A 16,323-nucleotide genomic window follows, 5' to 3' on the forward strand; every position below is an offset into this window, starting at 1 on the left:
GGCGTGGGCTGCCCAGTGGGCTTGGGCTCTCAGTTCCCTGGGAGGCATCAGGTAAGTGGTTCTCACATACCATTCCCCTGAAACACTGCCATTTCACTTCTAATTAGACACTCACACGTCAGTCTTTCACTGGTTTTACGTGGGTCTGTGTCTAATGAACCAGCCCTCTGGGAGGGCTGATGAAGGAGGGTTTCCTGGGCCTACAAAGCTGGAGGCTAGACTTGGTGACCCCCAAAATCCTTGTGCTGCACCAGAAGGTCGCTGGGGTCAGGCTACATGAGCCCCCAATCCGGGGCAGGCTCCCCTCTGACTCAGAGGTGCGCCACGCCCCCATGGTTCCACATCTATGCCACATGGTTCCCCACTTCTGGCTACTTGACCTCTCTGAACTCTGCTCTCCTTCAGGGTGAAGCTCCAGAACACCCCACCCACAAAGCTTCCTTGACCAGTTAGCCCATACTCACCCGCTCCTGTCATTTCTGAATCAGAAAATGACTCTCCAACCCACAGCCTCTTAACACTTCATCTAAGTATCAGCTAACTCTGTGTTTGGTTGGTTGAGCTCCCCATCTGAACAGTAAACTCCCTGAAGATGACTCATTTTTTGTCTTTTTCACAACACTCAGCACAGGGAACAGAGGAGATGTATAAAGACATTGCGGGGTGACTTATATTTGGCTGCCACACACGGCCTCAGACTCTGATTAGCCAAGATGACATGGAAGACAGAAGAGAGAATCAGAAGCCAAAATACCCGAGTCTTAATCCTGGTCCCTGCAGAACACACGGTGCGTCCCTTAGTATCCCAGTATATTGTTGTTGCTTACTCAGTCGTGTTCCACTCTTTGCAATCCCATGGACTGTACCCTGCCAGGCTCCTCTGTCCATGGGATTTCCCAGGCAAGAATACTGGAGTGGGTTGCCATTTCCTTCTCCAGGGGATTGTCCCAACCCAGGGATTGAACCTGCATCTCCTGCAATGGCAGGTGGATTCTTTACTGTCTAAGTCACCACAGAAGCCCATCTCACTGTATACAGGATATAATGAAGATCTGCCACCTGCACCTGGAGGTACTTTGAGGCTCACCCAGGATGATGGGCAAAGTTTTGCAAAAAGAGTTTTTTGCAAAAACTCTATTAGAAGCACAAGCTGACCCAGGAACCCCAGCCTAGCATCAGTTCCAGGAGTTCCCAGTACAGCTCTGTGGCAGGGTCTGGACAGCGGGCAGCCCCTACTGCATGGCTGTCCTGGGCTAAGGGCTTCAGTGCACCCATGGAGAAGGTTGTGAGGTGCAGCTGGAGTCTCAGACCAGCTGACCCAGACTGCAGGGCAAGAAGTGGCCCCTCTGCTCTGTCATCAAGGCTCACCTGGCCCCACCTAGACTGTGAACCTTGAAAGGGTAGAATCGGTGCTGGGCGGAGCTGAAGGCCTTACCGTCGAGAGGTTCCTCGGGCCCTGCACGGGCTGGGAGATATTGCCCCGGCCTACTCCCACGTCCAGGTGGTTGAGCAGGGCCTTCAGCTGCTGAAGGGTAAGGCTGTCACCCTCCCCGTAGCGATGCATGAGGTTTTGCAGAAAAGAGGCTGCACTGATGGTGGGCATCCCTGTGGACACAGCACGAGCCTCAGAAGCAGCCGTCCATATGCTGAGCAGGGTCAGCAGGAAGTAGCTGGGGAGGGCTGGGCGCAGCAGCTCCATGGTGACGGATGAGCCTGCAAGAGCGAAGAGCCAGGTGAGAGACCCACCCTTTCCTTCCATTGCAGACCCACAGGGCTCGCTCCAGACAGGAGGGTCTCTCCTCAGACTCTGGATCCAGTCAGTCCCAAAGCTGATCCTTCATCCCTTCTCTAAGTCTCTGCCTAACTTTTGAGAACGATCCTTCTTTGTGACAGAAAATAAAAACAAATTCAACAGGTCTGACTAAATTCTTAAAAAGTAGGGACTTCCCCTGTGGTCCATGTGGCTAAGACTCCGGGCTTCCAGTCCAGGGGGCCCAGGTTCGATCCCTGGTCAGGAAACTAGGTTCCACACGTTACAACTTAAGAGTTCACATGCCGCAACTAAGAGTTTGCATGCTGCAACAAAGACTCTCCGGTGCTATAACTAGGACACAGCACAGTCAAATCATTATATGTAGTTTTTTTAAAAAAGGGAAAGAAAAACTATGTGTGTGTTTTTTTTTAATTAACTTTTTTTTGGCTGTGCTGGGTCTTCCTTGCTACACATGGACTTTCTCTAGTTGCGGCAAGCAGAGGGCTACCCTCTAGCTGCAGTGCGTGGGCTCCTCATGAAGGTGGCTTCTCTTTGCAGAGCCCAGGCTCGGGGGCGCAGGCTCAGTACTTGTGGTGCACAGGCTTAGTTTACCCACTGCATGTGGGATCCTCCCAGACCAGGGATGGAACCCAGGTCCCCTGCACTGGCAGGTGACCTCTGCTAGTGGACCACCAGGGAAGTCATGTGGTTACGGTTTTCTTTTAAAGTCTGTATCTTTTTAGAGATACGGAGATCGTCGTGGATTAAGTATCTTACTTGGGATTTGCTTCAAAATAACAAAGGAGGGAATATTTGCATTAGAGTACAGATGAGACAAGATTAGGCATGAGTTGACAACTAGGCATGAGTTGGAACTAAGTGATGGGAATTCATTATACTACTCTCTCTACTTTTGTATATGCTTGAAATTCTTCAAAGGAAAAATCTGAAAAATGAAAAGTACAACTAAAAGGTGGGGGGCAGTAGACTGGGGAAAATATACACCATCAAACACGCCAAAGAGTTATTTCTACACTACCTAAATTAGGGAACCAATATGAACTACTAGTCTTAGAGTTCCCTGGTGGTCCAGTGGTTAAGAATCCTCCTGCCAAGGCAGGGGACATGGGTTTTTGATCCCTGGTCGGGGAAGATTCCACATGCCTCAAGGCAACTAAGCTGGTGATTCACAACTACTGAAGCCCGCGTGCCCTAGAGCCCACGCTCCGCAACAAGAGACGCCACCGCACCGCAACTAGAGAGTAATCTCCACTCGATCCCAACTACAGAAAGCCCGCAAGAAGACCAGTATAGCCAATTAAAAACAAAAACCAAAAAACCCCCAAAACTTGGTCTCCCTGGTTTAAGAATATAAATTTAAAAGATGGAGGGTGCTACTTTGCTACTTATTAAGATAGCAAAACACTTTAAATCAAATGTTAGTGAGGTTAAACAACAAATTCCAGTGGCTATCTAAATGACTCTGGAAAAGTTATGATACTAAATGTATCTCAATCCTTTAATAATTCTACTTCTTCTAGAATTTACACTAATAGAAGCAATCCCAAAATAAAAAAGCCATTGGCAGAAAGATGTGTTGTGGTCAAGTGAATTATATTGATTTCATGCAACAGTATGCAGTGATAAAAAGCAGAATCAGGAGTTTAACATTAAATAAAGAAGTGGAACAATTACGTAAACAGTTAAGAACTGAGAAAGAACAGAGAAAAATGAAACCTTCTGGTAGCACAACTGACAACTTTTCTTTAGTTAATCATTTCCCTTAGGAGAGTTATAATTTAATTTGTGAAATAAATACCAGGAGGGGGAAGTGAGCCTCCTATTTAATCTGGGGCCCAGGAACCCAGGTGCTTCAGTCACTTCCACATCTCCCTGGGCACCCAGGGCTCTGGCACAGTGCCTGGTGTGGACAGAGGCACCAGAGCAGAGTGGGTAACGGCAGGGCAACTCTGCCATTTACCAGCTGTGTGATCTTGGGCAAGCTATTTAACTAGAGTCAACATTCTAGAATCACTGTGAGCAGTGATGTAGTGTACTATGGCCCTCAGGGTCAAAAGACTTGGCTTGAATTTTCATGCCGCTGATTCCCAGAAGTGACCTTGGCCAAGTTACGTAGTCTCTCTCCACACCTCAGTTTTCTCATCTGTAAAATTGGTACCCACATCATTGGACTATTGTGAAAACCTAATGACATGAGCTTTGGCAAGCGACTAGACGCAAGAGAGCACTTGATAAAACAGGGCTCTGATGATTATATGACTAATCATTAGCAGGGTTCCCCTACTTTGATTCCCTCTCAGTCAGATACTAAGCTGCCAAAGGAAGCACTGTGGCTGGCTTTGCACCAGGCCTGCCACGCACACAGGACACAGGTTCCAAGTGCAAGCGCAGCTGGCACATTATAGGCTCTAGGTCCCACACACAAGGCACACAACCCAATCCGGGATGTAAACCATCACTCCAGTGAATATATACCAGTGAATGGGCTAGGCACCAGCCAAGAGGGTAGTTTATACAAGTGCTATTTTGGGACTAAAAGCTCTCAAGTCTCTACCAAGCACCAAAGTTAAATCATGGTTAGTTAGCAGAGTGGATCTTAAGTCTAAAACAGCTAAACCCCACTGTACAAAGAAGTCTGTTCTCTGCCAGACCATAGTGGAATTTGTCTAAGCATGTGCTGTGCAGTTAAAACGAAGTAGGGGAGGGCTTGCATGGGTTTAGGAAAGGGGAGGCAAATAGCTGATGAGATAAGCTGCTAGAGGTCCCAGTACTTTACTGAAGCATCTGACATTCATCAATGTCTTTAACAGAAGGTAGAACAATTATCTCTGCCTAACAAACGAGGGCTTCCCTGGTGGCTCAGTAGTAAAGAGTTTGCCTGCTAATATAGGAGACATGAGTTTGATCCCTGGGTTGGGAAGATTCCCTGGAGAAGGAAATGGCAACCCACTCCAGTACTCTTGCCTAAAGAATACCATGGACAGAGGAGCCTGGCAGGCTACAGTCCGTGGGGCTGCAAAGAGTTGGACTGACTCAGCGACTCAGCAACAACAGATGAAGTTTAGGGATTAGGGAGCATGACCCATGGCCAGTAAGTAGACCAGTGAAGCCAGAAACCAAATTTTCATGATCTGAAGTTGGGTCTAAGTGACACTAAAGTCAGGGTGCACTTAACCACTGTCCCTGCTGTGTGAAGATACACACATACACGCCCCAGGTCTCGTGGAGAAGCCACCAAAGCCTGTGTGTCCCTGAGCAGATCTACCCCAGTTTCTATCAGTCCCAGTAAGTACCCCAAACCCAGGCATAAGATGCCCTAAAGACTCGTGGAGGGAAACTGCCCAAGTGTGTCTCAGGGGACAGGCCATGTTACAAGTTTCAAAACAAGCAATGTACCACAGAGGAGGACAGGGCAACCTACTCCAGGATCCTCGCCGGGAGAATCCCTTGGACAGAGGTGCCTGGTGGGCTACGCTCCATAGGGCTGCAAAGAGTTGGACACGACTGAAGTGACTTAGCATGCACGCACACAAGGGCTACAGATCATAATCTGAGCCATATCCTTTAGTACTGAAGCCCCCAGCAGATGGAAGAAGTTGACTAAATCATGACCAGACTTTAGCCACGCCATAAGTTGCTCCATCTTACACAATCTTGAGAGTTTACCTCAAGGAAATGGGAACAAACTGACCCTGGAATTGAAAATTAACTGCACTTAAAACAGTCAAGATGACACTGATCAGACCACCACATGAACAGTTCAAGGTGACTGTGCCCCTCTGTATGTAGCCACCCCTCCGTACCAGTGCATTCCTGAAATTTCCCCTTTAAAATCTCTTGCTCCCTGATCAGCAAACGGGGATTTGGTTCTTTGGAACAGGAGTCCAGCTTCTCCCCAAGACTGTTGGCTTCCCCAATAAAGTTATCTTTGCTTTTGGCTCCCCCACCCCCCAAAAAAACCAAGCAATCCAATTTATCTGCAGCAACTTCAGAATACTTAGAAACGACAGAGACACAGGACCTCCCTGGTGGTCCAGGGGCTAAGACTCCATGCTCCCAATATAGGGGTCTGGGGTTCAATCCCTGGTCAGGGAACTAGATCCCACATGCCTCAACAAAGATCGAAGACCCCATGTGCCACAACTAAGACCCAGCACAGCCAAATAAATAATTTTTTTTTTTTTTTAAAGAAAGAAATAAGAGACATGCAAAAACACTTCAAGGGTGAGAGGCTCAAGATACTGTAATTGTACCTGGATGGGCATTCATGTCAAGGTAAGCATCTACTCAGCATCTGCTCTTTAAGGAACCCAGTAGACCCCCAACCACGGCAGCCAAGAGTGGGTGATGGCAGAGCCCTCCTGCCTGGCCCTCACACCAGACATACCCTGCACCCCGCCCCAATCCACCTAAGAGTCAGAGGAGAATCTATAAACAACTGGAGGGTAGTAAGAAGTCTTGGTCCAGGGATCCTGGAGTCACTAAAGACACTTCAAACCTAAGTGACCCTGGCCCTTTGGCAGACATATGAGGGGAGCTTTCTGCTCCAATGGACACTGAAGTTATTCTAAGGGGAGGAGGGGGGAAACTTTATAAGTGATTCTTAGGAGGAAACAAAGAAGAGAGGAAGAAAATACATACACTCTAGGAGTGGCTGGATGGTGAGGCTGGGCAGGGGTCCTTGATGTGTGGCCTCAGCTGCAGGAGGAAGCTCAAGCCCGTTCTATTAAGGGCATGGAAATGGGCGGTCCCAGGTGGGCTGCTCCCCCAGGGAGCTGAGCCAGCTGCCCCAGGGCCACCTTCCTTCCAGGAGGAGCAAGAAGAGCAAGTGGAGCCAGGCATTAAAAACAAGCTACACAGACAAAGGCTCGAGTATGCTGTTGGCTCAGAGGACCAGACTCCCCCACTGAACAGAAGCTGGAGTCGCTCCACCCCTTTGTTCACTTGGCTCAGGTTCAAAGAAGTAAATTACTTTAGTGCTTTAGGTCTGTCTTCAAGGCGCCAGACCTAACCCTCCCCCGAGGGGCAGGGGCGGGGGGGAATGAGAGTCAACAGGACACACTTGCTGTCGACCCTCCGTGGGAGCTCAGAAGTGCCTTCCCTCCTTGGAGGAGGCTCAGTCAGGATTTTACCTGCCCACGTCGTCCCTTCACGTGGCCCAGAAGCACCTCCTCCTGGATGTGGCACTCTGTCCTGCAGCATACGTCGCTGTTACATTTACCACGCCACACTTCCCCCATGTCCACTCCATCCCAGAGATGAGCAAACATTTACTTCTCCTTGTGTGGACAGAGTAGTGCCTTGCTGTGTTGCTTGGTCCAGAGGCTGGACATTGATGTGAGCAGAATGGGCAACAGAGACTGTTCTTCTTCCAATCCCACTCCTCACCCCATTCTAGGACTGTGACCCGTCAGCCTAATAGGAATGTCTCCCCAGTGGACACTCCTCATAAAAGGCTAACTATTGAGGAGTGAACAGATGCAGGTGGTCCGGGTGAGCCAAAAGGACATATCAGTTCAGTTCGGTCGCTCAGTCGTGTCTGACTCTTTGCCACCGCAGGCCTCCCTGTCCATCACCAACTCCCAGAGTTCACTCAGACTCACGTCCATTGAGTCAGCAATGCCATCCAGCCAGCTCATCCTCTGTCGTCCCCTTCTCTTCCTGCCCCCAATCCCTCCCAGCATCAGAGGCTTTCCCAATGAGTCAACTCTTCGCATGAGGTGGCCAAAGTACTGGAGTTTCAGCTTTAGCATCATTCCCTCCAAAGAAATCCCAGGGCTGATCTCCTTCAGAATGGACTGGTTGGATCTCCTTGCAGTCCAAGGGACTCTCAAGAGTCTTCTCCAACACCACCATTCAAAAGCATCAATTCTTCGGCACTCAGCCTTCTTCACAGTCCAACTCTCACATCCATACATGACCACTGGAAAAACCATAGCCTTGACTAGATGGACCTTTGTTGGCAAAGTAATGTCTCTGCTTTTGAATATGCTATTTAGGTTGGTCATAACTTTCCTTCCAAGGAGTTAGCGACTTTTAATTTCATGGCTGCAGTCACCATCTGCAGTGATTTTGGAGCCCAAAAAAATAAAGTCTGACACTGTTTCCACTGTTTCCCCATCTATTTCCCATGAAGTGATGGGACCGGATGCCATGATCTTTGTTTTCTGAATGTTGAGTTTTAAGCCAACTTTTTCACTCTCCTCTTTCACCTTCATCAAGAGGCTTTTTAGTTCCTCTTCACTTTCTGCCATAAGGGTAGTGTCATCTGCATATCTGAGGTTACTGATATTTCTCCCAGCAATCTTGATTCCAGCTTGTGCTTCTTCCAGCCCAGCATTTCTCATGACGTACTCTGCATATAAGTTAAATAAGCAGGGTGACAATATACAGCCTTGACGTACTCCTTTACAACTGTATGTTTTATACACCTATACCTCAGGACAGGTGTATAAAAACCCCTGAAACCTGCAGACCAAAGACAAAGCTAGGCTTCAGGGTGGAGGTGGAGGTTCTGAGGACTCAGAAACCCTGGCGTTTGTCTTCTGAGTCACGGGTGCTAGTAACCAGGAGAATGCCAGCTTCAGCAACAGAAGGACCGCTGGGCTTAGCGGAAGGGGTCCAATATGCAGTGACCCCAAGTACCTCAAGTAATAGGCAGAGACATCACTTTGCCAACAAAGGTCTGCCTAGTCAAAGCTATGGTTTTTCCAGTAGTCATGTCCTGATGTGAAAGTTGGACCATAAAGAAGGCTGAGTGCTGAAGAACTGACACTTTTGAACTGTGGTGCTGGAGAAGATTCTTGATCTCGTTGGACAGAAAGGAGATCAAACCAGTCAATCCTAAAGAAATCAACCTTGAAAATTCACTATAAGGACTGATGCTGAAGCTGTAATACTTTGGCCACCTGATAGGAAGTGCTAACTCATTTCCTGATGCTGGGAAAGACTGAGGGCAAGAGGAGAAGGGGGCGACAGAGGATGAGGTGGTTGGATGGCATCACTGACTCAATGGACATGAGTTTGAGCAAACTCCAGAAAATAATGAAGGACAGGGAAGCCTGGCATCCTGCAGTCCATGGGGTTGCAAAGAGTTGGACACGACTGAGCAGCTGAACAAGTATCTCACTGATCTCACTAGGTCAGTTTCCTTATTCTGGACAGAGGAAAGCAAATCCAGAGCTTTGTGTATTAGGAAAGCTAATGCATGTTGAAACACTATATAAAAATAAAGATTTCTGAATTAAGATGGGGAATTGAAATGGAGTCTTGATTTTTCCTTCCCCTGATTATTGAGTTAAAAAATAATAATAAAAAGCAAGCCTCCTTCCCTACCCCCCACCAAAGTTACCAAAAACAAGCAAACAAGGCAAGAAGCATAATCTGATATAATAACTTCCAAAGCAGAGGCAAGGAAAGGAATGCAGGAAGCACCACTTGTGGCTCGTCTCCCGGCCCTGGCTGGGCCCGGAGGAAGCAGGAGGATTCTGACTAACCCTCCCCAGATGCAGAGACAGGCAACCTGCCGCCAAGTCTTCTTCCCCTTCCAGTGGGGAGTAGTGGGAAAAGGTGCTGGAAAACAAAGAAGCGGGTGACAGGGGAACAAGAACAATGGGCTGACTCCCCCTAAGGGAAGTAAGGGCTGCAAGGCCACAGGCTGAATTGGGGAAACTGTCCACCTGCAATGGGCCCTCTTCCTCCTTCAGCACGACGGAGCGCTTCCCCAGTAACCCAGGGTTGAACCCTGCCACTGGGCGCCACCAAAGTCCCAGAACAGAGGCCCAATCTGGCCACCTGTCTAACTCAGGCTCCACAGAGAACACTGCACAAATACTTGGCCCCTGGTACTGCTGTCATTGAGGAGGGGGACAAACTCGCTTCATTGTGGTGGGAAGAAAGTCACTACCTTATTTTAGAGCCAACAGAGCTGAAAAGCACTGGCATGAACACAATGAGAAGAGACAGCAGGCCAGAGATGTCAACAGAAAGGAGACTACCACTCCAGAGACAGCAATCCCTCACTATAGCCTCACTCTGAAATTACTCAACTAGACCACTCACACAATAAAACCAGGGCTCAAAGGTGGGAAGAAACAAAAGGAGATGCAGGCTTAGCAAAAAAAGACCAAGAAAACATCACTGATGAACTAATACACAGACGATAATGAACAGAGAACTAAATTCTGCCAGGAATTTCAAATGGAAATACTGACAAAAGGTTTGAGGTAAGCAAAGTGAATGTGGATGGAAAAGACAAATGAAAGCACGTAGTGATGACAGAACACCAGTGTTGGGATAACTGTTATTTCTGATGTGCCTGAAATAAAGAACCCAAGACTACAACTGAAGATAGGTTCAAAGATAAAAAGCCACAGGATTTCCCTGAAATGAGAGGAAAAACAGAATCTGATGATTGAAATAACACACAGTTCAGTTCAGTTCAGTTGCTCAGTCGTGTCCGACTCTTTGCCACCCCATGAATTGCAGCACACCAGGCCTCCCTGTCCATCACCAACTCCCGGAGTTCACTCAGACTCACGTCCATCGAGTCAGTGATGCCATCCAGCCAGCTCATCCTCTGTCGTCCCCTTCTCTTGCCCCCAATCCCTCCCAGCATCAGAGACTTTTCCAATGAGTCAACTCTTCTCATGAGGTGGCCAAAGTACTGGAGTTTCAGCTTTAGCATCATTCCTTCCAAAGAAATCCTAGGGCTGATCTCCTTCAGAATGGACTGGTTGGATCTCCTTGCAGTCCAAGGGACTCTCAAGAGTCTTCTCCAACACCACAGTTCAAAAGCATCAATTCTTCGGCACTCAGCCTTCTTCACAGTCCAACTCTCACATCCATACATGACCACAGGAAAAACCATAGCCTTGACTAGACGGAACCTTTGTTGGCAAAGTAATGTCTCTGCTTTTGAATATGCTATCTAGGTTGGTCATAAGTGTTCTTCCAAGGAGTAAGCGTCTTTTAATTTCATGGCTGCAGTCATCATCTGCAGTGATTTTGGAGCCCCAAAAAATAAAGTCTGACACTGTTTCCCCATCTATTTCCCATGAAGTGATGGGACCGGATGCCATGATCTTTGTTTTCTGAATGTTGAGCTTTAGCCAACTTTTTCACTCTCCTCTTTCACTTTCATCAAGAGGCTTTTTAGTTCCTCTTCACTTTCTGCCATAAGGGTGGTGTCATCTGCATATCTGAGGTTACTGATATTTCTCCCAGCAATCTTGATTCCAGCTTGTGCTTCTTCCAGCCCAGGGTTTCTCATGATGTACTCTGCATATAAGTTAAATAAGCAGGGTGACAATATACAGCCTTGATATACTCCTTTTCCTATCTGGAACCAGTCTGTTGTTCCATGTCCAGTTCTAACTGTTGCTTCCTGACCTGCATACAGATTTCTCAAGAGGCAGGTCAGGTGGTCTGGTATTCCCATCTCTTTCAGAATTTTCCACAGTTTATTGTGATCCACACAGTCAAAGGCTTTGGCATAGTCAATGAAGCAGAAATAGATGTTTTTCTGGAACTCTCTTGCTTTTTCCATGATCCAGCGGATGTTAGCAATTTGATCTCTGGTTCCTCTGCCTTTTCTAAAACCAGCTAACACACAGTACTTCACAAAAATTTTACACAGAAGGTTCAACACTGGGACTTTGCCCAGCTAAGTTACTGAACTTAAAGAAGCTTTTTTACCAGGCCACCAGAAGAAACTTCCTCCTACCCCAAGTATTTTCTTCCAAAAATTGTGAGATATACTAAAACTTAAGGGGCAGAAAATTCAGACTGCTCTCATCTTCCCTGTAGTGACATTTAGTATCAGAAGTATAAAAAGTTTATATAATTCTTAGAGAAAGAAAATACAAACCAATGAATATTATTCCCAGCTGTGACGTCCAGCATCTTACAAATTTGGTAAAAACAACAAACAGAAATTGTCAAGTATGAAATAAGTCAGAGATTCCAGTCCCCTTTCTGGGGTGGGGAGTGGGGGAATGACATGATAATGAAATGCTGCTAAATGTTGCTGCTAAACAATGACAAAAAGAAAAATTTTATTGGAGAAGCAAAAATGAAGGGCTCCAGGAATACAAAATAATAATAGGTAAGCTTTAAAATCCTTCAAATGAGAATTAAGAACTATGGGGATTACAGTTACAGGACAGAATCTAAATGTTATAATCATGGACAATTTAATAATAGAATTAACACAATTAAAAGATGGAAAGGAGATGGGAAAAAATGTGAAAATGCTGATGCCCTCATTTTTCATAGCAGAGTCAATAAATACTGTCTAAAATGGAAATAAGTAACTATAGATATGACTCACTTTTTTTTTTTTTTAAGCCTTTTTTGGGGTCTTTTAGCAAGTCATCTCTTTTGTGAAAGACACATTTCTTCACAGCTTAAACTAGTACAGCCACTATGGAGAACAATGTGGAGATTCCTTAAAAAACTGGAAATAGAACTTCCTTATGACCCAGCAATCCCACTGCTGGGCATACACACCGAGGAAACCAGAATTGAAAGAGACACATGTACCTCAATGTTCATCGCAGCACTGTTTATAACAGCCAGGACATGGAAGCAACCTAGATGTCCATCAGCAAATGAATGGATAAGAAAGCTGTGGTACATATACACAATGGAGTATTACTCAGCCATTAAAAAGAATACATTTGAATCAGTTCTAATGAGGTGGGTGAAACTGGAGCCTATTATACAGAGTGAAGTAAGCCAGAAAGAAAAACACCAATACAGTATACTAACGCATATATATGGAATTTATAAAGATGGTAACGATAACCCTGTATGCGAGACAGCAAAAGAGACACTGACGTATAGAACAGTCTTTTGGACTCTGTGGGAGAGGGAGAGGGTGGGATGATTTGGGAGAATGGCACTGAAACATGTATAATATCATGTAAGAAACGAATCGCCAGTCCACGTTCGATGCCGGATACAGGATGCTTGGGGCTGGTGGACTGGGATGACCCAGAGGGATGGTACGGGGAGGGAGGTGGGAGGAGGGTTCAGGATAGGGAAAACGTGTACACCTGTGGTGGATTCATGTTGATGTATGGCAAAACCAATATTGTAAAATAAATAAATAAACATTCACAATAAAAAAAGAACACCCTGGGTAATTCGGATGCATGTGGTCAGTAACCCACTCTTTGAGAAGCATTAAGATGGTTGGATATTCCTCTTACATGATAAACAGCTGTAAAATAATAATAATAATTCCTTTAAATTTACTACAGTTTCTTTTTCTTCAGTTACATTCAGGAAAGTTTTAATACTCTTTTTATAGGAGTATTTAAAAAAATTTATTGGAGTATCGTTGACTTATAATGTGTTGGTTTCAGGTGTACAGCAAAATGAATCAGTTGTATCAGTTACACATTATATATAAAGAATGGATATTCTTTTTCAGATCCTTTTCCCATACAGCTTATTACAAAATACTGAGTAGAGCTCCCTGTGCTATACAGTAGGTACTTATTAGTTATGTTTTATATATAGCAGTGCATATATGTTTACCCCAGTCTCCTAACTTGTCAGTCCCCCTGTGTCACAGGAGCATTTATGTCTATTTCTCTATATCCATTTATCTGTAAGCATGCCTGGAAGACTGTCTGGAATAATGTTCACCTAATATTAGTGATGACTATTTCTGAGTGGTGGGATTTGGAGTATTTGGGTTTTTCCCCTCACTTTTTAAAATGCATCACTGATGTGTCCCAGTGTGTTGTGTAGGTACAACAATACAAGAAAACATGCGTAATTATTTTTATAATCAAGGAGTTGGATCAAATTTTCTAAGTATGGCACAAAACCTAGAACCTGTAAAATTAATAATTTGACTACAAAAACTGCTCAGTGTTCTATAAATAATGAGTGTTCTCCCAGTACTCATGGTCAGGCTAATAATGATACAGTCCTCTGTGTCTGTCTCAACAGACTTCATGAGAAAACCAACAGTCTCACAGCATGGTGCTCAAGACCCCCTACAGGGTCTCTGGAGTTCTGAGAAAAACTACCCAGCCTGTGGTCCTTCCCACCCACCAAAAGAACTTCGTTCAGGAAGCCACTCCCCTCGCGGACAAGCCAAAACCCCCTCTGAAATACAGTGCAAATATCACAGCCTGAAGCCAGTCCCTGGCCTTGCCCAAGAGGCCCAGGGTTCAACAGGCCCATTCTTCTCCAGCCTTCCCTGGCCCTCCCACGTAACCGCTCTCCTATATCCCTAAAAGGACGTGCTCTCTGCTTCCAGCTCACACTCCCAGAACCTTAGCCTCAGGCTGTGGCTCAGCCAGAGGCCACCCAGTGTGGGGGATTTCCAGAGACAGTACAAGAGAGCCGGCAGGGTGGAGGTAGGGCAGGGGGTACCTAGAATCAGTGGCCACTTACTGTCCCCATGAAACCTCACAGTGCTGGGAGAGGCAGGATGAGAAAAGTTAGAAGAAAAAAAAAAAAGTGGTGACCCAGAAGCAGAGAACAAAATTAGAACCAGCAGCCTGCCGCGCATCGACCAATATTTACTGAGCCCCCACTGTGTCAGCGCCTGTGGGGGGAGGTTGGGTAGGGCAGAGACCAGCATCGGGGCCCTGGGCAGCCAGCACAGGCGGCTGGGACGGCTGATTTAACCACACGCTGAGTCCTGAGGGCTGGACCAGCAGAGGAGAACTGAGCATCTGCCAGGCTCCCCGCCTCGTCCCAGCAGAGCCTGGGCTTGATGGAGCAAGGAAGCCTTCCAAAACCAACAAAATGAGTCAGGCAGCCGGGTAAGGAGGAGCCTGCAGGAGCCCCACCCACACCTCCACCTCTCTTCTCATCATTCATCCATCAACATTTCCCAGACACTCCATTGCAAAATTCTGACCTGTTGTCCTCTAAGTCTACTCCTGTTTGTCAGACCACGGGGGCCAGCATGAGGCTTAGGAAACAGTGTGCTCACAACCACCGCTTACATCACCCACTTGAAGCAGAACTTCCCAACTTATTACTCAGGGTCAAATGCATAAGTAAAATGCATGTGCCGGGGGCTAGATCATCAGACAGCATGAGGAGTGGGGCAGGGATGGGTTCAAATTTGGGGCCTGCCACTGACCTACCATGTGCCCCCAGCATGATTAGGCTATGAAATGCCCAGCCTCTCAGGGGCACTCTGATGGATGAGAGAGAGCTTAAAGCTCATAACACAGCATGGACTTAGGTCTCTTCCTTCTGCTCCTTGTCCTCCAAGCTCTCAGGCCAATCCCTTCACCTAGACTTGAACCTATCGAGTCTCAGATTACCTCTTCTTCCAGGAATCCTTCTTGGACCACTCTCTGAGAACTCATCTCCAACTACTATGAACTGCTAATGATCTGGTCTCTTAGGGAGCCTTCCCAACAGAGTTTTGTTCCAGGAAGGCAAGGGTGTCCTCCCCTTATGCTTGACTAGTGCTGGCCACACAAGAGGGGAGAAGTAGAAAATTTCAGCTAGAAGATGCCAAGTCCAGCCTCCCACCTAACTAATGTCTGCTTGCATCACTCTTACAGCTTGATGAACATAGAACTTAGTGCCTCCTTTCAAACATTCTAACCCCTTCCCCACCCCTACCGCCTTGGGGCCTTCATAGATTATCTGAAGTCAAATGTCCAGACCATTTATTCCTCCAGACTAAACAATTCCCATTCCTTCAATATGATTTATATTCATTGAACAAAAGGCTAGCTACACCTGCGACTCGAAAAAACTCATTCCAACAGTTCATTCACTCAACAAATATTCATTGCCTACAGATTTCATACCAAGAACAATGTTGGAGAATGCCTGGTACCTGCCCTCACAGAGCTGCAAAGCAAACAATTCAACAACCAACTTACAAGAACAGTGATGACGAGGGTTGTGTACTGATTGGGGTTCAATTAGACAATTTAAGCAGAAAGAGATTTTGTATAACATATTAAAAAGGCCCAGAGAATCATGGGCAGAGTGGAAGAAACAGACTGGACTGAACTTCCAGGAACTAGTCCCAAAATCACAGAGTGGAGTCAGCCCTCCAAGGAGCTGCTGCCCTGACCTGCCATCATCAGGAAGCTAATGGCACAAGGAAGCTACCATAATCCATACCAGCACATGGACGTCCCAGGTCTGTCATGAAGAAGAGGATATCCACATATTCAAGACTAGATCCAATGTGGCTCATTGGCAGAATGCAAGTCACACTGGGAATTCCAGTGAAAAGATGTCTGTGGAAAGTGTTGTTTTTTCTCTACATTTGGTAGCTTAGACCATAATTTATTATCCAAAGTAATGTACACAATAGTGAAAGGTGGTGCTGTTAGTAAACACACCAGGACCAGGGCTGAGTCAACGTGGATTCCTGGGGAACAAGCCAATCCACACCATCCGCCACAGGTCATGAGGAGGAGCAAAGGAAGCTTGAAGAACAGAGCAGGACGGTCAAATCCAGCATCCGGGGTCAGGGGAGGCCTCCAGAAAGAGACACTATTTTTGCTGACACCTACAGGACATGTTCTCAAGGCAAGAATGCTGAA

General features: G+C 46.5%; 1 protein-coding gene across 2 annotated transcripts in view; it reads right to left on the minus strand.

Annotated features, from left to right (window-relative positions):
* Window positions 1-16,323, minus strand: part of SLC39A14 (solute carrier family 39 member 14) — a 51,424-nt gene that overhangs the window by 14,661 nt on the left and 20,440 nt on the right. Inside the window, exons 1-2 of one of the 2 annotated variants that reach the window (XM_070375589.1) lie at window positions 6,416-6,561; window positions 1,436-1,713 (exon numbers count right to left, since the gene is read on the minus strand). In XM_070375589.1, the coding sequence (XP_070231690.1) occupies window positions 1,436-1,699 (264 nt within the window). In that variant the 5' untranslated portion in view covers window positions 1,700-1,713; window positions 6,416-6,561. Of the gene's footprint in view, window positions 1-1,435; window positions 1,714-6,415; window positions 6,562-16,323 lie in introns of those variants that run through there. The other variant, XM_005895317.2, reaches the window with a different exon arrangement.

This window comes from Bos mutus, chromosome 8 (genome assembly GCF_027580195.1).
Source record: "Bos mutus isolate GX-2022 chromosome 8, NWIPB_WYAK_1.1, whole genome shotgun sequence".
NCBI classification, from domain to species: Eukaryota; Metazoa; Chordata; class Mammalia; order Artiodactyla; family Bovidae; genus Bos; species Bos mutus.